The sequence below is a fragment of the Grus americana genome, chromosome 21 (assembly GCF_028858705.1).
Source record: "Grus americana isolate bGruAme1 chromosome 21, bGruAme1.mat, whole genome shotgun sequence".
Classification (NCBI taxonomy): domain Eukaryota; kingdom Metazoa; phylum Chordata; class Aves; order Gruiformes; family Gruidae; genus Grus; species Grus americana.
Window position 1 is genome coordinate 6,453,418 of NC_072872.1, and position 24,207 is coordinate 6,477,624.

Below are 24,207 nucleotides of genomic sequence, written 5' to 3' on the forward strand. Positions count from 1 at the left end.
TGCGGATTGGTCGGGCCGGCGGGTGACGGCGGCGCGGGGGGCGATGGCGGCGGCGCGGGGCGCGTTCAGCCTGCGGGAGGTTCTCGCCGCCTTCCAGACGTGCGTGACGGAGCGGCGGGAGGTGCTGCTGGGGCCCTACCTGTGCGGCTGGCGGGGGCTCATCCGGTGAGTACCCTCGGCGGCCGCCCCGGGACCCCGGCCCGGCTGCCGCCCGCTAACGGGAGCGTGTTTTTCCCCGCGCGTAGGTTCCTGCACAGCCTGGGCGCCATCTTCTCTTTCGTCTCCAAGGACGCGGTGGCCAAGGTACAGATCATGGAGAACTACTGCCGCGGCGAGCAGCGGGAGAAGTACGTGTCGTTGCAGTCCATGGTGGAGTACGAGCTGGCCAACGGGCTGGTGAACGCCCAGAGGCGGTCGGGGCGCCCTGACTCCGGCTGCCGCACCGTCCTGCGCCTCCACAGGGCCCTGTGCTGGCTCCAGCTCTTCCTGGAGGGGCTGAGAACCGGCCAGGAGGACTCCAGGACGTCCGTCATCTGCACGGACTCCTACAACGCTTCCCTCGCTACCTACCACCCCTGGGTTATTCGCAAGGCTGCCACGGTTGCCTTCTGCACGTTACCGCCTCGAAACACGTTCCTTGAAATCATGAACGTGGGCACGCCCGAGGAAGCTGTCGCTATGCTGGGTGAGGCCCTACCCTATATCCGCGATGTCTACGGCATCACCCAGGAGCTCTTTGCCCAGCATAAGCTGCTTGACCTTCCTTGACAGGAGGGATGTTAAAGAGCCACACCACGTTCTGATAAGCAGGATGAACCAGGTGAAAACCAGGTGTTTTCACAGACACACAGACATCTGGTTCTCTGTCTGTTGTCACTCTCCCTTTTCCAGTATGGAGCTAATAAGTTGGCAAAGCTATTCAGGGTGCCTCACTTTATAAGATAAAAACATGTATCAATTTTTTTATATTTATGTATATCTATCTATCTTTGTGTGTGTAGAGCCTCAGCTCTACAGTAAGAAAACACTATTAGTATGCGTAAGGGATTTCTTTTTTCTTCCTGGATTCACATTCAACTCGCCAACTAAGCTGGGAGTTGGGTTTTTTTGTTTCTTTGTAAAGCCAAACTCTACAACTTCAGCTTCTATGTATTTACAACAATAGTCAGGACCTTGTGTCACAGCACAACTTTCAGACGTGGTGTCTGAACACATTTACAATACAAGTGAGCTCACTTTGCCACTGTTGTTTACAAGCTGTTCCCTCGAATAGATCTGGGGAGTTTTGCCCAGTTATGCTTTAACCTTGAAAATACAATCCTGAGTAACATGTCTGAGAGGAAACACTCCTCCTTGTGGTCACAGACCACATTTGACTACTGCTGCTAATTGTGTGTCCCCTAGAATTAAAGAGGGAAAGGATGGTGTATGTCACTACTGTAAGAGATGGTTCTTCCTTTATGCATGGATCCATTAAGCAGGACCTTCCTTCTGTGTCACTTCCCCTGCCTGTTAATCTCTGCTTCACGCAGCTCGGGATGTGGAACAGTTTTTAGTATGTTCTGCACAACTACATATCCAGCTAAGGCTGCAGGCTGTACCTAATCTGTTTTCCAGCCATGCTTCTAAATGGTGCTCTCATGTTTGGAGTTTTTTTTTAAATGAACGTGTAAAATGCCTACAAAAATGACTTCTCTGTCTGGGGAGAAATCTGAACTTGTATTGTAAGTGACTACTTTGTGAGGCTTATGGCTTTTACTGTAAATCACTGCGTATAAGAGCCAGTGTGCGTATATATTTACACATGCACACCCCGAAGTATTTAAAATGGAGTTTACTTAGCTTTTTGAAAGCTGAAAAAGCACTATTTGTTAGTTCCAGATGACATGAGTATTTGGGGAAGGAGGGAGAATACCACAGGCTGCAACCTGTTTTGATTGTACCTCAGATAGAAGGAGTTTTGGCATAACATAACACTGAATGATTCTGGAAATAACCATTATCTCATGGACATTAAAATTATATTAATAACATGTTTCTGAAGAGTCTCCTCTATAGGAATGCTTGCTTGCTTTGTGGTGTTGGAAGGCACGTGGACTTAGAGTGTTATCTATCCGTATCTTGTCCTTCACTAGCAGAGTCTGTTTCATTTACCTAGCGATCAGATGTGAAACCAACTGTCAGGAGTAACGCAGATGAAGTTAGATGCTGTGTACTGAGCTCCTATTCTGATTAGTCACGTCTGTCAACAACATCTTTTGCCTGAAGAGAGGAAATGTAATTTCCTTGAACATCCTAAATGGAGGTTTAGTGCTATGCTGTGAAAAAACAAGTATCATTCCCTTCTGCTAAGACGACCTTAAAATGATTACATAGTTCCATAGCATAAATCCATATATTAAAATGGAGTAGTTCCATGTTACAAACTAAAGAATATCTCTTGCTGGACTTCCCTTGCTGTCTGATATAGATAGATCTGGTATTTCATCCCTGTAGTCTATTAAATGCCTTAAATTATGTCAAGTAATGTGTGTCAAGTGAGAAAATGTTTTAGATCTCTTGGGAGTTTAATGCAGAAATGGTAGTTTGACCACATGGGAAAATTACTTTTTCTCCCTTGTCACATTCATTCTCAACTGTTCTTCTTAAGAGATAAACATTAATGTTGAAAATGAACTTGCATTTTTCCATTAAAGAATCAAACTTACTTAGTAGGGAAAAAACTTTGTTGTAAGTTTATAATCAGTCATTTTGTTCAAAGTATGCTTCAAGTAAAATACACCTTTCCATCAGTCTGCATGCTCTTATTTAAACAAAGTATTGCCTAACGATAACTTTATGTTCCTGGTGTCCTGCTCTCTCTCCAAATGATGGGAACCTTTTTAACAGCCCCACTTAGTTACCACTGAGGAAAACTAAGGTCCCGCACTTGGCTTCGGGGCAAGTTCAGAGTCGCAGCTTTCACTACGGGGGCCACATTCAGAGAAGTAAAACCTTCACCCCCAGTGACTGGTGTACTTGAGAGCTGCAACGCCACACGGATTCACTAGAGGGAGTTTGAATATTTTGCAAACAAAAGCCCATCACATAAATTGTCGTTTGCCTGAAGTACTCATATACTTAGCTTTCTACAGCGTACTTGCTTCTCTTCATACACGGAAGAATATTCTAGCCTCGTAGAAAAAGTGGTATATCACTTTGGCAGCATAAGCAGTTTTTAGGATACAGTATAAATATGTAATAAGCCAATAAAACACAGTAAATATGACTTTCCAATTCAGAACTATCCTGTTTTTGAAAATTCAAACCTGGCAGAAAGAATGCAAACCATGATGCAACCTAAATTACTAGGCTGTGGAACTGGTACTTAAACCAAAGTTTTTAAACTGAACATCATAGCTCACTGTGAGAATTTAGATCAGCCCATAACAACTTCCTAAAAATAGCAGCATAGCTGAGGAATAGCTCACTAACCTTGCCGTCTAGGAATGGCCTGCTCCAGAGAAGTTCTTGCGATGCACTGAGGAAGATTTGCTTATCTCTATGATGAGGTGACCTTGAATTTTGAAAAAAAATAAATAAGTTACTATGTGGAAGTCTTTTACCACTACCCTGTAGTTCAGACAACTCAACGTATTATTCTGAAGTTCATTTAAAAATAAACTCTGTGACATTCTTTCAGTGCAGGCAGCTTCTAAGTAGGGAGCATGGTGGCGAGTAAGTAAATTTTTACTTCCTCAGCCTCCGTATGGATAACGGTTTCATTGTGGTAACAGGCACCATTCTCCACAAGACGCACTTCAGCTTCTTGGGTTCTGCTCCTAGCAAACACGTTCTCCTTGGTGATGCTTTTAGATGAGCAACCTGCTCTGATTAAGATCTGTTCCCAGCACTAGACAAGTCACAAATCCAGTTGTTTGTGAAAACTGTGAACAGGGACAGTTCCTACAAACACATTCCATTAAAGATGGTGTTTCTTGTTTGGTTGGGGCACAGGGGAGTTAATGCAGAAGACGTGTCCAAATTAGGGTGGGCCACCAGAGGTTACCACCTATCCTACAGGAAGTCCAATTTCCCAAGCTGGGACAATGAATTCAGTAAGTCACTCTGCTTGAGCAACAGCTACTCACTGAGTAAAGGAAACCGGGATTAGGCCAGTGGTTTGCAACCAAGTACGCTCATAGGGCATTGCTGTGTATTTGACTATTGCCCTCTAAGCATAAAGTTGCACATTTAATGCATTTTGCTAAACAAATTCTTCCCCATTATTTTCATCTCTCCAAATTCTATTTAAAGAGACTCCCCAGGAACTGATAGGACTGGATACCCTGTCCCTGCTCCCTCTCCCACATTCGCTTGGAGATTTCTTGGAAACATTTTCCCCAAAATAGACAATAATGGTCACTGACCTGCTGCTGTGCTTGAGCTTTGGTTACGCAGCAGCCTTCAAACCCACGTGCCTGTCAGCTCAGTTGAGAAGACCCGGTGATTATATCCTAGGCGGCTTGTTCCCTTTTGGAATGGACACCATAAACCTGACGGCACGATCAGAGCCCACATTAGTTGTGTGTGAAAGGTAAGAGGAACGTTAGCTTCCATAGTACACGTTAAGTTTGGTCACTTGGGCTGGGAAGAGAAAGGAAAAGAAAGTAATCCTACTGATAGCAACTGGTGGTCTCACAGGCGAACAGTAATGGTGAGATGGAAACAGAGATTAGCTCTAAGGTGCTGGAGCGCTGGTGTACTGTGCCACCAATTCCTGATCCTGAAATGGAAAATGTTTTTGTGTTTTCTTGATGCTGCTATGCAGTCAAACTTCAGATGTAACCAACCCCATGTGAAAAGCTTTTAGTGGCACTGGCTACCTTAGTCTTTTGAATCTAACACACAAAGGTGTAAATATTGCTTTATCGCAGGTTATTTGTAGATGGGCTAATATGGGCTCTTGGGATGAAGTTTGCTATCGATCAGATCAACAATTCCACTTCACTTCTCCCGGGAGTAAAGCTGGGCTATGACATGTACGACACCTGCTTTGAGCCACTGGTGGCCTTGCAGCCCAGCTTGCTATTTCTGACCCAAAATGGCACAACGGGCATTGGAGTACTGTGCAACTACACCGACTACCAGCCTCGCGTGACTGCTGTCATCGGACCACACAAGTCAGATCTCTGCCTGGTAACGGCCAAACTATTCAGCAGCTTCTTGATCCCACAGGTAAAGAAACTCTCCAGAAAAGCAAAAATTCTCCTTTTTGGTGTGGGCGGGGGTTTGGATCAACTGTGCTGTCTATGCTCTAGGTCTTTAAACCAGGACTGTTAAAGTGCAGATTCCAGCTTTTCCTCTGCCACAGATTTCCTGAGCGATCTTAGGAGGTCATTAAACTTTGCTCCTGGAACACACTCCAGTGTTTAACTTCCTGGAGAGAAGAGGCATAACTCAGGCTGCTCTGTGATCCATGTAAAATGGGAATAACAGCTCCCGGTGTAAACCAGGAGGATCCCATGAAAATACATCTGTGACTGTAAAAGTACTCAGTTACCACAATAGAGCGAGCTATAATGGTCAGGTAAATTTAGCCCTGAGCTAAGATATTACTCAATCTTGGATGTGTCACCCTTTGTAGAAAGTAGCTAATTATCATTGTCATTAATGACAAAGGCTGGTGCTGTGACGATGGACACACGTGGCAGTGGAAGGAGGCAGCCATGTGGGACAGCGCTACCAGAGGCGAGTGACAGGGGCCAGTTTATAGTTCTCTTGGTAAATGCAGCCACGATGGACCTATCCCTTTAGATGAGTTCTTCCTTCCCACTATCCTGACCCAGCATTTTTGAAAATCTAGTGCACCGAGACCAAGCAAAGAAGGTGGAGTGTGATCTGGAGCGTGAACACGTCCCTCAACTTTACTCTTTGCCTTGCTTTCTCTCTTATCCTCTAATTTGCAGGTCAGCTACCGAGCCAGCAGTGAGAAGCTCAGCAACATAGAGTTGTACCCATCCTTCTACCGTACTGTTCCCAGTGATAAGAACTTGGTGGAAGCTGTGGCCCTGCTACTTGACAAGTTTGGATGGAACTGGATTGCAACCGTTGGAAGCGATGATGAATACGGCCGAGGAGCCGTGGGGCTCTTCTTAAGCATAGCTGGAAATCACAGCATCTGCATTGCATTCGAGGGGCTAATTCCTACAGATCTTGCAGACCCCAAAGCCAAAAACCAGCTGGAAGATACCATTAAGTTAATTAACAAGACGAAAGCCAACATCATTGTCCTTTTTGCCTTTACTCAGCCAGCCCAGGCCTTGCTGGAACACAGCATCAGGATGGGACTGAGCAAGAAAGTCTGGATTGGCACTGAAGCCTGGATGTTGTCAGACATAGCTGCCTCCATCCCAAATATTCAGAGCATTGGAACAGTCTTAGGCTTTATTTTGAAAGCAGGCACAGTCCCTGGCTTCCAGAAATATGTTGCCGACCTCTTTACTTCTGTTCAGCAGGATAAATTTTGCCAGGAGTCTAGAGAATTCAACCGCCTCATGAACTCTGACATGCTGGACACACGTTGCAAACACTGCGACAACATCTCGCTGCATGATGTCTCGTCCACGCTAAGCCATTCACAAATACAACCAGTGTATGTCGCAGTCTACAGCGTGGCTTACGCACTGCACAGAGCGCTGGGGTGCACCCACCAAGCGTGTCCCAGAGCATCCATCAGATCTTGGCAGGTAAGTCAAGGTCAGGGGGACAAACAGCAATTTTTCATTCAATCTGTGCATCAGAGCTGCAGACAGCCAGACGGGGAGGGGAGGTACCATGGCACTGCGCTCCTGCCCGGTAGCGATACAGCCTCGGCAATTCCCTCGGCCAGACAAGCCCTACACCAGCACACCGCACCTTCTCTGTTCCTGGCTAGGGCTGCGTTCTCCTCTCTGTGGCTACGTTCTGGCTCCCAATAATTGCGCTTGGCACAATAGATAGAGCAGTTGCTAGCACAGCCAGGCGGCCGATAGCTGCAATCTTAGCCCATGTGAGGGCCAACTGATTTCAGCCAGAAATTAGCTTACTGTATTACCATCCTCCAAGGAAGAACATCAGCTGTACCAATAGTATCAATTTTCATTTTCTCCTCAGCTGCTGCACTTCATGAATACCCTCCCGTTCAAGGTGAACGGCCAAAGCTTCAGGTTTGATCAATCCCATGGCACAAACACTGGCTACAAGCTTATATTCTGGTCCTGGAAAAATGGCACCCTTACTTATCTGCCTGTTGGCGGCTATGAAGAGTCCCTGTACGTCAATAAGTCCCAGGTTCAGTTTCACACTGTGGATCAAAAGGTAAAGAGGGTGGGCAAAAGCATAAACAATCACAAAATGAAGTAAACTTTCTTACTGCTTCGTCAGGACTGTTCATAAGGAGCTCTTGGCCCGCATGCTACTCCTACAAGAGTTGCGTGGGACCCAGTTCTCACTCCTCTGCAAACATGTAATCCGTCTCCATTGTGCACAACTAGAAAAGGCATTCCCAGCACTGTTTAGGGCTCAGACACGAATGGGATCCCAGCCCAGCCAATTTCTTCTAATTTGTTTGGTGATACAGTGCTTCTCCTGAAAGCGTCTGGCTGACATTCATTCTTCTTTTTGTCTAGGAGCCTGCATCAGAGTGCTTCAGACATTGTAAACCAGGACAATTCAGACAAATAAAAGGATTCCACCTCTGCTGCTATGACTGTACAGATTGTCCAGAAAACACCTTCTGGAGCACTAAAGGTGAGGTCTGAGAAATTCAATGGCTTTAACTATCTGTATTAGGTCCGTCTACTGGTTGAGGTTCACAGAACTAGTAACAACCAGTTGTGAGCTTTTCCTCCATGAAGCACTGCCAGGGCAGAATATTTTCCTCCCTTTTGTTCTGCTGTGCATTGCTCAGACTTGCTCTACGGATCTTCAGTGGGGGACCTTGCTCTGTTGATCCCAAAGAGAATGCATAAGGACAATGTGTATGTTTTGTCTCAAGAGAAGGAAAGAAGGGTATGATGAAATTCTGAGGTCACAGGTAGAAGAGAGGTATAATGATGGAATTCTGGGATCTTTTGGAAGCTGGTGATCCTTCCTGGGGAAAGGAAACAGAGCCAAGAAATATGTGGATCCTTTTGCGGGGGAAGGTGGAAAATTAGAGGGGAAAAAAAGAGATTGAACTATCGCAAGCTTTGGAGATCCAGTACACTTCGGAAGGGGAGGGGGGAGTAAGCAAGGCAGCACCCAAACTAGCTACCTAACTCATGACTGTGATCCTTCCTCAAGGACTGCCTGCAGCAGGGTAGCTGCGCTCCACTGCAAGGTGGTCCTCAACTTCTCACTGCTGCTTTTCAGACAGCTCCACCTGCACTCCCTGCCTAGAGCATCAGTGGTCCCCCGTCCGGAGCACACAATGTTACGATCGCAGCGAGAGATACCTCTTTTGGAACGAGCCGCTCACCATTGCCTTGCTAACGCTGATGTCTATCACCATCTCTCTGATTTGTTTGACAGCAGTGCTCTTTTTAAAGAGCCTTGATACTCCCCTTGTGCAGGCTTCCGGAGGCAAACTGACCCTCTTCGCCTTGTTCACACTCATGCTGCTGTGTCTCAGCTGCTGTCTCTATATAGGGAAGCCCAGTAACCACCTTTGTATGATCCAGCAGATAGTCTGTGCCCTGTGCCTCAATGGTTGTTTCTCTACCTTCTTCATCAAGTCCCTCGAGATCACCCTTGTGACAGAGTTCCCTCGCTGCGCTCCCACCTTCTTGTACTGGGTGACCCAGAGGAGGGCCTGGCTCCTCGTCACCTTGTGCCTCCTCACCGAGTGCTTGTTCTGTTTCTGCTACCTTCACCTGGGCCCTGACTACCTGGTGCCCGATTACAAATCGCTGCCCACTGAAGTTCTGCTTGTGTGTAACACCGAGTCCTGGGTTGCCTTTGCCCTGATGCATGGCTACAACGGCTGCTTAGCCTTTGTCTGCTTCCTGTGCACGTTCATGGTACAGACTGCTGGTAAGAAGTATAACATTGCCAGGGGGATCACATTTGCCATCCTAATATATTTCATCATCTGGATCTTCTTCATTGCTATTTTTGCCACGCTGAAGACAGTCCTCAGGTCCGTTACTCAGATTGGTACCATTTTGGCAACCAGTCTGGGTATCCTGGGGACCTACTATATCCCTAAATGCTACATCATCTTGTTTAAGCCTGATCTGAACACAGTGGATTATTTCCACAATTCCATCAAAGAGGAACCAGAGGAGGACTCTCAATAAACAGACAATAAACCAGATCCATTGTCACCTGCTCCTCAATAGAAGCTAGCTGTATTTTAATGAGCTAATTCCATTTATGATGACTTTATAAAACACAGTCTTATCCAGTAGGCTGAAGGCTAGGACCAGATTTTTTTTAAGCTGCAAAAGCACAGGGCTCTACTCAATGAGCTAAAGTAAAATGTTCCCAGCAGAGTAGTATCCATCCTTTCTGTAGCTAACTACCTGTTTCATCACCCATGAGGAGCAAAAAGCAGGTTCAGGTAAGCAAAAAACCTACAGTACTGCTATTTTATATGAATCTCTCAGGTCTGGCAATGTGAGCTAGAAGCCTCACCCAGACCACTTTCTGTAAAGCTGGTAATTTCCACTTCTTATTAACTAGATAACCGCTCCAGAGATATATCCATGAATCCTTTCCTAGGCCTTATAAAAACTTTCAAATATATTCAACAGCACAGAAATACTAACTAGAAAAACAGACAGGAATCATCTGAAAAGGTGTGAGATTACAGACCATAAACAGAAATCTTTGTGATTAATGATACCGCGTACCTATCTACACAGGATCCCCCTTAAAGAGCTTCTCCCAGCAAGCAACATCAGAAAACACAGCTCCCACGCAGGTGTCTCCTCCTGTTAGATACCAGGAGGAGCTGAGGAGGGGGAGGTAATAAACAGGGAGAACTACAGGTCCTGCACACTGCTCTGTAATTGCAGTCTGCACACATCTGTATGTGTGTGCGCACTTGCTTTATTAAAAGTGGAGTCGATGACATCCTACAGCTCTGGGTCTCTTTTTTGACAGTTACAGTGAATGCAAAGTTTTCACCATCCAGGTTGTGAAACTGTATGGTTCAACGGCCACCAGGATCCTTAAGACAACCCTTCCCCATTATCCCTGTGCATCAGATTCTGCGAAGGAACGTACTGATCCTCTGGGCTGCCCTCTCTTCGATTTAAACAGAGGGGCTGTGACTTCTCAGTATAGCACTGAGTAAGTTTTGCTCATTTTTGATCTGAGTTTAGAGGGTACCTGGGAAGGCACACATGAAGTTAAGAACACATGCAAAGACTACACAAAGAAACCGATAGGTCATACACAAACTGAAGTACAAGGAAACAACTGTATTCAGATCCAGAAGGGCTGACTATCTTGACTCTTAAATGAAATAGAAGATTGAAAGGCTAAGCATAGCTTCTGATAACAACCAGCGCTCTTCTGGTTCGTGATATCATCAGTACTCTGCTGCAGTGCATTAGCTGAGAACTGGTCCTTACGTATCACTGAGTGTTGAAACAAAGCACAAGCAAGAGATTTCAGTTTCATTCAGTCAGAATAACTGTAGTTATTCAAGCCAGAATCTCAGTGAAACTGAGATTTTTTTCAGATAAATTATATTGTAAAAAGTTTAGATATCATAATGGAATTATTTATCATAATTCACACTTCTTTCACACAAAATTTCTTTTTTCACACAAAGTTCAGTTTTGATATCATAGTCATGAAACAAAAAGCTGAACTTTCCAAGGTCTCAGTGTTTAAATTTCTGTTAAGTAATGTTTTCTATGGACAAAATTTCTTTTTGTAGAAATCATTCTGATAGGTAAAGGCAGCTGTATGCATGATATGAAAAGTATATTACCCATTCAAATTTCAATTCAGTCATTTGTGTTTCATTAACATGTGTTTGCAAAGAACATGGAAATGAGGACAAGACACACGGAAATGAACAGTGTGCAAATCACACTATCCAAAGTCATAGCAAAAAGTTCTTCCCGTCTCAAAAAACACACAAAGATCACCAGAGAGAAACATTTCTTACCCAGTGAGACATTCTGCAAAGGGGACAAAATAAATCAAACACTGTGAGGAATAAGAAATACCTCTAACCTGTATTCATACACGTAACATGGCCTCTGTTCGCCAAACAGCAGGAGACTTCTCATATCCAGAAAAGCCAGCGGTTTGCCCCATTAAGCATCTGATTTACGAGAACAGGGAGTAGTGACAGTTTCAGAAGGCAGGACAAAGAAATACAAGAAAAACATAGACTAGCTCCCTCACAAAAGGTGCTTGCTAACTATAACCAGTTAATATCTACTTTATGTTATGAATATGGAGGTTTACACATAAGTTACTGAACAAACGATGATCCTCTAAAGTGCCGAGTGCGGAGGTTCAATGAAACATGTGGGTCTAAACCTCCGTAAATCCAGCAAGCTCTTTGCCACTAGGGAGTATTGCATAAGAAGAATTTCATAAGCCTATTTTTGTGCATGCAAAAATCATTTCTAATTGTCAGTCTACCTGCTCGTATCAGACAGGCTCCCCTCACCGCCTTTTAGCCACAGACACACCCTCCAGACAGGACTTTCTGCATAGATGAGTTACTGGAATCAAACCCGGACAAAGACAAAAGAAAACACCTCTTATTTCCATTTCTGTTCTCTGTAACTACCTTTACATTTCCTAGCAATGGAATTGGCCCTTCCACCTAACACTGGATGTGTCTCTCTTCTTGAAAGCGTCCTGAATCAGTTGGGGCCTAAAGGCTTTTAAAGCCAGGGAAGAGATTCACAATGATAACCCACAGCGGGTACCTTCTGCAGGACAGCTGTTACAGACGGCGTCTGGCTAGGCTGTGTGCGCCCACAAAGCGTACATACCCCCAGTCCCTCTAGGCATTCAGGCCCAGATTGCTGGAGTACCTCCTCCAACCTACAAAACCCTCCAAGTTCCCGCCTCAAGTTCAGGCTCAGCTCCTTCCTCCACCCCCACGTGAAGGAGAGGGAACCGAATCAGCCGCGCGATGAACCATGGCATCACGTCAGGACTGGCAATTGCTGCCAGCTGGACTGCTGGTGGCCTCCGTGTGACTAACAGCTGACGGTCATAGCACCAGTGAAGACAGCAGCTCACCCCCACACGCTGTGTATTAGCAGCTACTTACAAAAATGCTACTTCTAGAATCGCTAGGGCTTGAACTCAACTCCTACTGCTAATAGCAAAACCTCATTTAACTTCAACGCGGGCAACTAGCTGACCACCTTTAAAGCAACCAGATACGCAACGGACTGAGAAGCTTTACAGGTGAAGACACACTTCTGTTGAATTGTGTAAGCTGTTACGGAAGCATTCCTAGATCTGTCTTTACTTGCTACTCACCGACTTGGGCATTTGCGCTTGAGGCAGTTTGTTCTTCCAATTGACCTGCACTTCATGTTTGTCATTCCTGCTGATGAGATTCCAGTGCACCCGCTGTTTTTATTTCTCCTCTTGCCATTTGAGACTCTTGGGTCCACATAATCAAAGGACCGTAATCCAGGACAAAAGAGGCTAAGTTGCTGCTACTACCAGTGTATCTTCTGCCAGCTACTTTTAGGACACAGATGGTGGTGAGATAATACTGCTATGCTTCATCATGAGCACATTTATGGATCACAGAGCACTTGTCGGCCTCACAGCACTGCTGTTGCTTTGCTTTACTCATATAGATTTTCTAGGCCTTTCGAAGTGTTTACTATGACTTACTAGAGCTAACCTGATGCAGCAGGTATCACGCAGGCGAGACAAGCTAATGAACTCCTGTTCTGCTCACCTTCATGACTGCAGGATTGTTATCCCTGCCTAACAGAGCCCCAGCTGCACAATTTCTTTTTTGGCTTAAATATTTTCAGAGCTAATGAGGATGTCTGGCACTTTTGGTCCTTATTATAATACTGTGTTCTGCATTGTAATTTTTGTAATAAATACACATTTATTACACCTCTGTACTTCCAGAAGGCTGGAGAGAAACCAGCCAACCCAGAGCAGACAGCAGTGGCAGAGACCAAGCAAGGAAAAACAGACAGTATCTTGGACTACACAGCATCACAGTAATCATCAACAGCGTCCCACTGTCCACTTCCATACCACGCAGGTTGCCACGTGTACTGATGCAATACGAGATGGCTAATTAGGTACACTGCACTGCCAACTTATCAGCCAGTAGTTATTAGTAAATATTAGTCACTTAGTGCCTCTTCTGTAGGTACCGCTCTACTGTTACTTTTGCTAACCATGCGGATGCAATACAGTAGAGAGATTTCTCTTTTATCATGCTGTATCATGGAAGAATGATGACAGTATCTCTCCTTCAGTTCAAAAGCAAAGGATACAACTTGATCCAACACTTTTTAACCAATGCCATCATACTTATCCTTTCATAAACCCAGTAAAAGTACAATTGGACTCTAATGCAATTGTTAAAAAACTGATTTTGTGCTACTGAAATTAAGCAACTAGCCACAAACAAGTACTTTCTCAAAGTGAAAACAGAAATATTTTAGTAAAGGCTGTTCACAATAAGGTTTTATCCTTTAAACAATCTTTATTCTACACTTTTGCAAAAAATTGCATCAGTGTAAAGCAGCAAACCATGAAAGGTGAAAATGGAAAAACTTCCACATTATTTCACATTACTACCAAACAGTAGCAATAAATATCAAGTCCCATCACTAAGATCTTTTCTTTTCCCCACCCACTTGGACAAGCAACTATACTGCTTTTTTCTTCCCCACATTAAAGTTTTTCCATCTATCCACTACATTGTATTGGAAGTTAACTCATCAATTCAGCTCAATAAAATAATCTGCAAACTAATCTAAACCAGGGAATACTTTCATTCTTAAAAAAAGAGCTTTTTGGTGCACTGCAAAGCTACCTGTCCTAGTTTCTGTGGCTACCTGCATATAAAATTCTCCTGGCGTACTTGAGGAAAAATGTGAAACATTTGACAAAACTACTCCTCAGTATGATTAAAAATAGCAAAAATCTGACCTGAAGACTGGAAATCCTTTCTGGAGACTGCAGCAAGTCTTCATGAGCACACTGTTGCAGCTGAGAATCTCAGCAGTACTCCTCACTTCAGTGCTGTGATTTCATAGCAGAGAAGCATTAAGTAACTTTTGATCAGCATTCCAGAAATAGAGAAGGAAAAACCTCAGATTTACCTCTATTACTTCTCTTTCTGGCAGCAGAGCTAGAGCCATGATGGACTGATTTTCCTTTTCGAGGAAAGGGGGGGTGGGGCAGAGGAAGAGGGAAGAAGGGAGAAGTAGCTGATTAAATTGTTCAACCAGTTCCACTCACCTGCAGACAATTCAAACTAGGTCAGCTGGAGTCCATCAGGCCCTGCAGTAAAAGGCTGCAAGAGCATGTCCAAAATTCCAATCATTTAATATTCACCTAACTGGGAAAATGCTGGCTAGACCATTTTGCATCCTATGTAAACAAATATGGTTTGAAAGGGAGAATACGGAAAACTCTGCAAGACTTTCTCATATAAGGCTCTTATATAAATCTGCTGCAGAATTGTGCCATGGGTGCCTCCGTAACAACTACTACTTTCTCTCTCCCTTTGCTGCTTGATCTCTACCAGCTAAGGAGAGGGAACCTGCCTCATCAAGCTGTGGTTTTTCTTTGTAGATGAACCACTCAGACCTTACAGGGAGGCTGGGTGTCCTTATGTTGCCACAAATACACTGTGGTTTAAGGCTTACCAGTTAGTCTGCAAAGTGGTGTCCTAACGATCCTAGCTTGTCTCTGCAGGAGTTTGTGTGCAGAGTCCAGAAAAAAGGGAATATTCACATGAACCAGCTGAATACATTGGTGGGTTCTACCAGCAGATTCATCTCCTGGGTCTGCAGGCAGGAAAACTTGTTCCAGCTCATGCCTTTGTAACAGGACGTATCCTCCAGCTGTCTTTTACTTCCACAAACTTTCTTCAGCCTTTCCTGTATACCTACGCCTGCCAAGCTGTGAGAGGGAGAAGCTCAGTAATTAAGAGGTAGGGCATTTAAAGGGGAAAGCACAACTTTTGCACCAATATATTAGTCGTTAGCTCAAAGCTACAGCACTTCTGATGAATGGCAGGGTCTTGTGTTTCCAGTCAGATGTCCTTGACCTGCATGGAGGAGTCTGGTCTCTGCATTTCACTCGTCTGTGACCCAGTTTAGCGGTGAATATTTACCAGGCTCCTGTCATACTTTGAACTGTAAGCACTTCTGAAGTACCATTAAATGACAGAACTCCCAGCTGCCTATCATCACCTTCTGAACAATCTTTTGTAAAGAGGACAAAACTTCAGTGTGGCAGGGGGGAAAAAAGAGAGTAAGATTCAACCAGTATTTCATCATTCTTGAATAAAAGATAATGCAGTAGTGCAAAGAACTGAAGACATACACTGTGGTTATCACATAAAATTAAAAGCTTTTTAGTGTTTAAAATAGCATTTACACATAAGCAGCTATATATTAACTATACAGACACTTGGGTTTTAATACAATATCTACAAAAAAGAATTCAATTATGCAATAGACATTTAACAGGAACAGTGCAGTCCATGCTAGTAAGAGGTCACTCTTTGAGTAGAACCAATTCTAGAATAGGTGATAGTCTAAGTTTTCATTATTTAAAATCATGTAACTTTGTTCCTCTACTGTACATAAAATTCTTTACATGTATTTCTAATCACTGATTAGAATTAATAATTTTAAGTCAATCTTATTACAATCCAGTTAAATGCAAAACAAAAACATTACATCAACCTATGAGCTGTCAAGTCTCAAGATGGGACTGCCCATTTGAATAGAACAAAAATAATATCAAAAGTCAATGTCTGTGCATCATTGCTTGCCATCCAATATACCTTTGGATAAAGTGTCCAGGGGACTGTTACCTTTGAAAAGTAAATTTATTAACAGGAGGTAAAAGACAATAGCAGTGCTTTTAAGACTATTTGCCAAAAAACTTACTCCTCAGAGTTAATATACTGGGTGGGTATGCTACCCCTACACATACTACCTCCTTTGGACAGGAAGACGTCATCCCAAACTGTTTTCTCCTCATCTTCTACGATCTTCCAAACATACCTGTTAGTCCTTATGAACAGCTGTTGGCAGGTATGCGTGAACATTAAGCTCAGCTGCAGAGCACAGGCAGATGTTGAAGGTCTCACTTCTAGAATAAACACGTCAACTATTTAAGGCTCCTGTTGTGAGATTGTTTCAATGCCCTCTATAGCAAACCCATAACTTCCGTTGTAATTAGAGGCATAGGTCGTGCGTTCTAGAGCCCAGCCAGTGCCAGTTAACTGACATTAAAAATCAGAGAAAAAATGTCAGGCCCTGGTGAGAGAAACAGACTTCTGCAGGACTCCAGCCTTCAAACTTTCTTCCACCTGGCACAGCACTTGCTACTGTAAGTAGCTTCATTGGCATCAGTGGCACTTCTTTCGGCAGGTAGTACTGTACCCAGTCGGAGAAACTTGCACAGTTGGGCCCCAAGGCCCCCTTGTTGCAAAGACACATGCGCATGCATTGAAAGCCAAGGATGGGATTTGGGAAATCTCCTGTCTCCATTCACTTCTGAAAATTAAGAGCTAGCAATGTTTCAGGCCTAAGTTTCCATTCACTCAAACCAGCCTCTCCACGGTACACTACAAGGCGGGGAAATTAGGCTTTTGTTTTACACACAGTGGCCATTACGTATTGCACTGTTCACAGAAGGGTCATTTACATTCTCCTACTGCTCTTTGTAATTAGCAGGTTCTACATGCTATACAGTATTAACCAACTAGCACATCTGTCAGTACATTCAGAGCGCTCATATTTGCCCGAAAAGGATGCCTGATTGTGGGTGAAGCTAGTTCAGGCTGGCTTTAGCAGCCTGATCTCCTCAGCAGACCAACGCTTTCCCACACCTATGTTACGGACTGTCAGCCTCATTCCAGAGTTACCCACAGACACACAAGTATATAACACAGTCGTTTCAACATAGCAGCAAAGACCAGCAAGACACAGAACAGTTTCTGCCAACAGCGTAACAATAAGACAAAAAAACCCAGCAGGTGTGTAAACCGCAACTCTTGAAAAGACATGAGGAAATTAAACACGTTTCTGCCATGGGTGAAAGCTCAGCCCCAGCTTTAATCCCTTTTGGGAATATGTTATTAAAATTACAGTCTTTTCCTCCAGCCCTCTAAGTTCTGCCTTAAGATAAGGCAGGGCAGAAAAGTCGTAATATAGAAGAGACCAGAAAAGTTAAAATTGATTTCAAAGTGGAACCACTAGTGATTGTCAGTAAAGTCACAGACTCCTTAACAGTGTCTCCTGGAGACATAGCAGAATTACAGAATTGTTTCACCCTGATTTATTTCATCGCTTTAAATGTCATTCTTTCAAAATGCTTTACTGAGTTTAGTTAGCATCTTTGCTGTGCTACTGGGAGGAGGAAAGGAAAAGAAAGGATACTGTTGCACAGTCAAGCTTCAGCCAGTGCCGTTCTTTTGAACGAGCCATCACCAACTTCCCAATCTGTGTTAGCCCATCAGATGGATTACGACGAAAGCACTGCTTTCAGAAACGTTATGTAGCTTTTCGGGAGATTTTTGGAAAGAAAACTGTCCAAAACCACCCAGCTAGTTTAGAAGCCCAGTAAGTGGAGTACCTACTCTGAGTGACACACAGTTTCCTAAATGCCTAGCTCCCTTTTGAAAGCGAGACTTAAGTCTCCAATTAACAGACATTTGAAAATGTTACTCTGACTTTTGTAAAAGGGACGTGCTTACACACAGACCTGTAATAAGAAAAGCAGTAGTGAAAAATCTATCAGAATGAACAACATACAAAACGGACAGTTTGAAGAGTAATTTTTCAGGGTGACAAAGGAACATGAAACTACACATATATAGTGAGAAAGACATGTTCTCTTTTGACATTCATATTGGATATTCACACTACCCATAAAGCATGGAACGTAACAAAAAGAAGCTTCTTACTAGTGAAGAAAATGCTTATATACAGTAAAGACTGATTTTAAAGCACCTGTCCTAAAACCTGCCAGAAGCAGGTATCTCACAAAGGAGGATTTAACTGAGGCACGGCCCCATGGTCAAATGCCACTAAGTGACTGCAGCTTAACACGTATTTCCATTAAATGAGCCACCATAAAAGAGTGTGGGTCTGCTCTTACCATGCCCTCATTCAGATACTTTAAAAAGCTTCTTAAACATCAGTGAAGGTTTCTGAACATACTTCATCAAGTCTCCATAGCCTTAGAGCGAAAAATACACAGTAATGTATATTGCCAAGACTTCAAAAGCAGTTGCTTAAGTCAAAGCTCCCCAGCAGGAGCTTTAGCATGGGTCTCGCTCTGTGTCAGGTATAAAGATTCATTCGTTGTACCATTTATGAGCTGTTCTCAGAACACCCTCTCACCTCTCTGCTAACAGCTAGCCCCCATCTGCGTTCAGAACATGTTCCCTTGGGTAACACTGCAATTGGGATTAGACATCTCCAGGTTTCTATTTCAAAAAAGGAGAAAGATACTGCTCAGAAATTAAGAATGGAAAAAGAAGTGATCAAAATGAATAGCCATGTCCCAGTGGGAGCCAGGATTTACCTACATCTCTGCTAGAATGGGATAAATACCCCTTCAAAAGGGAAAAGCTGCAGCTACACTAACAGAATCACATAGCAGCAATTGTCCTACTTCTGTGGAAACAACTTTTAAAAGCTGTAAGCAAGGGCGCATTATAACCAGACCAAACAGACACATCTGTCAGCAGGGATGTGACTGAAATGCCCAGGAACCGACTGCAGCTACAAAGTCACTATCGTGATACTAAATGAAATAACTTTACAAGTTCTGCACAATGAACACATACAGTAGCAAGACTCCACCACTCCCTTGATACAATAATATCTTTTTATAAAAAAAAAAAAAAAAAAAAAAGGATTGATTTATACTCCCTAGTCAGCAGAAGAACGTAATTACAACTTTGCCTTCTGCTAGGAATTGGTTTGAGCCTGCTCCTTTCCAAGCACGTGTTGTCTGTACGCTCGCGGGTGCCGTGTCTGCTTAGAGTGCTGACTGATGCATCCAAGAAACAGCGTTACAAGGCAGTATCACAGATACTAGCCAGCGGTCATTTTTTCCTTGTAAGAGAAAAAGCAGGGAAAAATAAAAGTGCTACTATGCATTACTGGAAATTTAGAAGTCATGTGAAATAATAGTCCTTGAATCAGCCAAAAGGATACGCTAATTGCACTGAAGTAGGTGCCACAATTACCAAAGCTCGTTAAGATGTGAATATACACCAGCCATTCACAATCAAAAACAAGAGGGGAAGAAAGGAACAACAACAAAAAGGGATAAAGAAAAGATGCCATCAGTTTGCTGATATTTAACAATCCCAGGAGATTTTTTGTTTGTTTTTTGTGGGGTGGGGGTTTTTTTTGTATTTTTTGTTTTGTTAATTTTTCTGCAACACAATTGCAAACCAGGAAGGTGTGACATGCAAGACAGTCAAGTTTCTTCCATTAAGTGTTCGACAATGACCAAATCGCCCACCCACCCCCAAAACAATCCCCCCCCCCCGCCCCGCCCTGGCCCTTCCCCAAGCAGAGTCTGAAGGCACTTCCTCTCACATGATGTCGACAAAGAATTCACAAGGGTTGCCCATAGCCTTCTGGAAGGACTGCCGGCTCCCCGTCAGCTCTGGAGGAACAGAGCTCAGTTCCCTCACGGGGGGCCCTCCAGGGGGTCCGCTCGTCCCGTAGACTTTGGAGCCCAGCTTGGGGAGATTGTAGAGGGGCGGCACTCCTGGAGGCCCGTAAGAATGATGGCTGTGGTGGCTTCTCTCGCTGTGGGTGGCAGAGACATGACTCCGGTGGCTGAGCTGGCTGACAGGCCTCTCGCGACGCACGACACTGGCGCCGCCCCCGCTGCGGGCAGTGTGGTCAGACTCGCTGCCGCTGCCAGCTGACTTGCGGTCCTTCTCTCTGCCAAGAGCCCTCCTGCTGTTCTCGCTGTTGCTTCGGTTCGAGCCACTGCTTTTGCTTCCTGAAGCCCACGAGCAAAAAGGACAGGCAGAAAAACAGAATTAGTTCACGTCCACTGCTGTCTCCCACATCAGCTCCTACCAAAACCCACAGATCCAGGTATGACCATCGTAATGGCAACAATGATGGCAAAACCAGGCCTGAACGTGCTGTTGGTGGCTTATGGGACTTAGCAATGGCGATCGGTAGAACAAAGCTGAGGAGGTTGTGCCATGCACAGGTACACGTAGACACCTTAGAGCTTGCACAGTGAAAGCAGCAGCTAGCCTGAAAGCCATCTGCCCCGCTGCCGCCCCACTGACTGGAGAGAGGGGAGGAGCGAAAACGGAAGGAAGAAGCAAGCATTTGGGTTTTGACTCAAGCAAACAAGGTTTAATCTTATTGTAACTGTCTCTGATATCTTCTATCGGCAAAAACTTTTCAAAAAGAAACTCATTTGCCTTCTCTATCATCCCTGGTCACACTGGGCATACTGGTTCCCAGGGCCAAATCACCTGAGTTTAACGGATGTCCTTTTGCTGGCTTCGGCAGGTAGAGTCTTTTAAAATTCACCACTACAGGGTTCTGTTGTTGGAGAATTCTTCAAAAAACAGTTATTTGTTGAACTGCTCTACAATGAATCAGTAAGATGCAGGATGTTCCCACCAAAGGCCACTGAATCAGCTCAGAAAAACAAAGGACTGCTGCTGGCGTGTAAGCTGAGTTGTTGCTACATACCAGGTTCATTAAACTTTGGAACTGAATTTACAGGAAAGTTGAAGGTTGTGCTCTGTTACCATGAGAGACAGGCTAGGATGATGTCAGGAGACATTTCCAAGTCAATTATTCTTTTAAAAAAAACCAAAACCCAACCAACCCACAGAATATCTCATTAAGTTCATGCCATCTGAGTGCAAGACTGTCTCCCCAAAAAGGACCCCCAGCCAGTGGAATGGGGGACAGGCTTTTGAGTCTGAATGAGCCCCTGAGTCACTGGGGTCACTGAAACAGGAAAAACAGAATGATTCTGAGCTGCTCCTTTCTTGAACTACAGACAACCATGACCTCCTGTCTGCTCCAGCTGATGTTTAGAGCAGGCAAACAGAAGAGACAGGAAAACTAGACTGACCTGGCCCGTATGGTGGAAAGGCTAGATTCCCCTGCAGAGTGCGAGAAAAGCTGGGGATTGATGGAAAACACAGAGTACAAAATCACTGGATTTGAAGTTAGTGTTCTGAGCCTGGGACTCTGAAGTTGTATTTGCTGATCGTAACCCCTATCAGCTCTTCTCTGCTCTGGGAAAAACACTGTCCTGCTTTGTGCCTCAGTTGTCTTCCATCTATAAATGGAGATGATAACTTGGGTTCAGCTGCCTCCACCAAATACTACAAAGATTCATTAAGGTGGGCCTTTTGAAAAGGTAAGGTGTTCCCTGAGCTGTCATTTCAAATGTTTCATAGCAATCTTGTAAAGATAAATAAAAGACAAGAAAATACTTGTTAGCAGGTTGACTGCTACAGCCTTTGCTCCAAAGAACATAGAGATTATCTCCAAGAAGCATCTTCGTAAGCTCTCCAGTGTGGCACATCGTTCACAGCGGAAGAAAATCGACATTGTATTTTAACCCTTCTACAGCTAATATGCCTCTGCCTTTATCTCACGATGCATTCTGTTGCCACCCATCCAAACCCTGCAAACCTTACCCAAAGTCATTACTCCTTGATGCAGCCTCCCCATACACAAGAATTTATTGCCAGTTCCATAGCTTGTAGCTGAGTAAAGATCATGCAGGGGAGAAAGCAAGCCACACTGAAAGCCTGTATTACTGATCTTGAGACATCTTCCACAGTCAGTAGGACTGAGACTGCCTTGTGGCAATCCATCACGTTGCTACTCCAGACTTCAGTACTTCTGGAGTGGCAGCTCTAGCTGATCTGCCAAGACTCCAAGAGGTCAAGTGGTTAATGCAGACTTCTTATCTCAGAAGAACCTGGCTTTCTGCAGCTGCACTCCCAGCTGATTACATGGCAGAAAGAAAATAGAGAAACCATCTACCATTACAGCAATCTATCTAACAATAATCAGCAGCACAGCCGTTCTCCTCTGGTCACGCTGGGGTTCACTCTCTCCCTGACATGCCTTTAAATCCTGTCACAGAACAAGCAATCAGAAAGCCTTGAGTTTAAATGCAATCTAACAAGAGTGTCACCTTCTTGGCAGCTAGGGACTGGCCTGTCTTGGAGACAGGAGTGTCATTCCCTACAGCAAACGTGCTCAAGGCTTTAAAAATAACCTAAGCCCTGGGTAGCACAAGCAGGGACAGATGATGTGGCTCAGATGAAGTAAGCAGTAACCTAAATTGGAACAGAGCCTTGAACAGAACTGCAACATCACATAAAACTTTGCTAGATCTTCCTCCCCAGATCTGCTTACCAGAACACAGTCTCAGTCTGTCTGTTGACCCAAATCTTAGGCATTTGTCTGTAACCATCTGCTGCATTCATCTCAAAATGATGTGACATTCGCTGGGCTCTGGAGCAGTGCTCTTGTTCACCAGATGAATTGTTACAGTCTAACATCGCACATAAAAGAGTGACTTCACAAGAAATCCAGTTCTAACACTCTATATTGAGAGTGACCAATGCAACCTTGTGTCTCACTACTCTTAACACCTGCCCGAGACATCTGGACAGTGCTCAAGTGTCTTCCAGTAAATGAGCAGTGGAAGGGCACTGGTAAAATAAATCCGATCCATATGGATGACATCAGACTAATAAATTAGGAGCTGGGATTATTTATTTTATGAAGAGCAGTGAAGAGACTGGTGATAGGATATTCCCATCTGAGCTGACAGCAAGGTATCTGACGCCATTCCCTCTGTAGCTGCAGCAGCACAGTCACGCAGGGCCAGACAGGTCGATATGCTAATGCCACGCTATTGGACTACTGTGCATTAAGACAGGTTGAGCGTCCAAGACAATTAAAAAGAAAAAAAAAAAAAAAAAAAGAAAAAATACAGCTAAACATTTGGGTCACAAGAGTCTAAATGATCATGCTGTGAATTCATTATTATTATGGAGGCATTTGAAGCTTACCAATCCCCTAGAGTCAGCCATTCCTCTATGAATCCTTCAGTCTAATGCTTGCTCAGAATAAAACAAGGGAATAACAGTTACAAAACAAGAAACAACACAGAAGTGTAGTTTCCAAAAGAAGAACAAAGAAAGCGTTGAAACCCTTCAAAATTGAATATCTTGGTGCCTTTCTTAAGGCTCTCTTTAGCTAGTAAAACAGGTCGCATGGATAAAATACCATACCTTTCCTATTCCAGCAGAGATCTAATATTCTACTGCCCACAGAACCAGCTGCCATAAAAAAATAAAAATCACATTCTTTCCAGCACAATCAGGTTGCAGTGCTAAAACCTCTGGAACCACTGTGAGCTTCCTCACAGACACTTATTTAGAGATAAGGTGGGAAGCAATACCGCTAAAATCTTGTACAAAGTTCCTGTTATGAAATTCTTTTGTGCAATTTTGCACAATCTAAGTGGCTGCAGTAAACAGAAAGAAGTTACATCCAAGTTACTGGATGTTCACCACAAAAACACAGAAAAAATAATCCTCACCCTTTCTTTACTGGCAGCATTTCCAAAAGCAAAATTCACTCTGGAAGTGATTTAAAAAAAAAAAAACAACCAAACTCTACAGCCAAAAAATACATCATTTTTATTTACTAAGCTTTAAAAATGAACCACAACATTATCCTACAGCAGGAAAGGAGGAGGTCAGGTTTTTAATCCATGCAGTATTATCTTTTTTTCCCTGTCATGTATTACAAAAGAGACTCTCCTCCCTGTGAGCAGTGTTTCAGCCCTGTAAAACATCTGGCTGGCCACCTCACACTTGTCTCACACAAGCAAAGAGAGTGATGTGCCTTTTGTACTGAGCACTGAAGTGAAAGCCAAGAGCACCTTGGTTCTAATGCCTGTTCCATCACCAACAGAATGGCCTAATTTCTAGCAATATCAAGCAACTGCAGC

General features: G+C 44.0%; 3 protein-coding genes across 5 annotated transcripts in view; 2 read left to right on the forward strand and 1 right to left on the reverse strand.

Moving 5' to 3' along the window:
- The first annotated feature begins 8 nt into the window (after positions 1-8).
- Positions 9-3,265, forward strand: CPTP (ceramide-1-phosphate transfer protein). The gene is made up of 2 exons (XM_054849393.1): positions 9-165; positions 246-3,265. Exons 1-2 carry the CDS (start codon positions 44-46, stop codon positions 766-768), a joined length of 645 nt encoding a protein of 214 aa, XP_054705368.1. The 5' UTR covers positions 9-43; the 3' UTR covers positions 769-3,265.
- A 1,132-nt stretch (positions 3,266-4,397) lies between these two features.
- TAS1R3 (taste 1 receptor member 3) lies at positions 4,398-9,299 on the forward strand. Its single transcript, XM_054849382.1, has 6 exons — positions 4,398-4,576; positions 4,917-5,217; positions 5,949-6,728; positions 7,135-7,338; positions 7,650-7,770; positions 8,374-9,299. Exons 1-6 carry the CDS (start codon positions 4,398-4,400, stop codon positions 9,297-9,299), a joined length of 2,511 nt encoding a protein of 836 aa, XP_054705357.1.
- Positions 9,300-15,538: 6,239 nt separating this feature from the next.
- DVL1 (dishevelled segment polarity protein 1) overlaps positions 15,539-24,207 on the reverse strand; it is a 99,523-nt gene continuing 90,854 nt past the window's right edge. The window contains exons 15-16 of one of the 3 annotated variants that reach the window (XM_054849677.1): positions 23,261-23,307; positions 20,055-20,187 (exon numbers count right to left, since the gene is read on the reverse strand). In XM_054849677.1, coding sequence (XP_054705652.1) covers positions 23,297-23,307 — 11 coding nt within the window. In that variant the 3' untranslated portion in view covers positions 20,055-20,187; positions 23,261-23,296. Of the gene's footprint in view, positions 20,188-23,260; positions 23,308-24,207 lie in introns of all 3 variants that reach the window. The other 2 variants (XM_054849676.1, XM_054849675.1) reach the window with 2 other exon arrangements.

Bases quoted from the DNA above. Each gene is read 5' to 3' on its own strand.
- TAS1R3 (XM_054849382.1), top strand. From the start codon at position 4,398: ATGGTCACTGACCTGCTGCTGTGCTTGAGCTTTGGTTACGCAGCAGCC. The intron at 5,218-5,948 runs GTAAAGAAACTC...TCTAATTTGCAG, and splicing joins GCAGCTTCTTGATCCCACAG to GTCAGCTACCGAGCCAGCAG. The intron at 7,339-7,649 runs GTAAAGAGGGTG...CTTTTTGTCTAG, and splicing joins TTCACACTGTGGATCAAAAG to GAGCCTGCATCAGAGTGCTT.
- CPTP (XM_054849393.1), top strand. From the start codon at position 44: ATGGCGGCGGCGCGGGGCGCGTTCAGCCTGCGGGAGGTTCTCGCCGCC. The intron at 166-245 runs GTGAGTACCCTC...CCCCGCGCGTAG, and splicing joins GGCTGGCGGGGGCTCATCCG to GTTCCTGCACAGCCTGGGCG.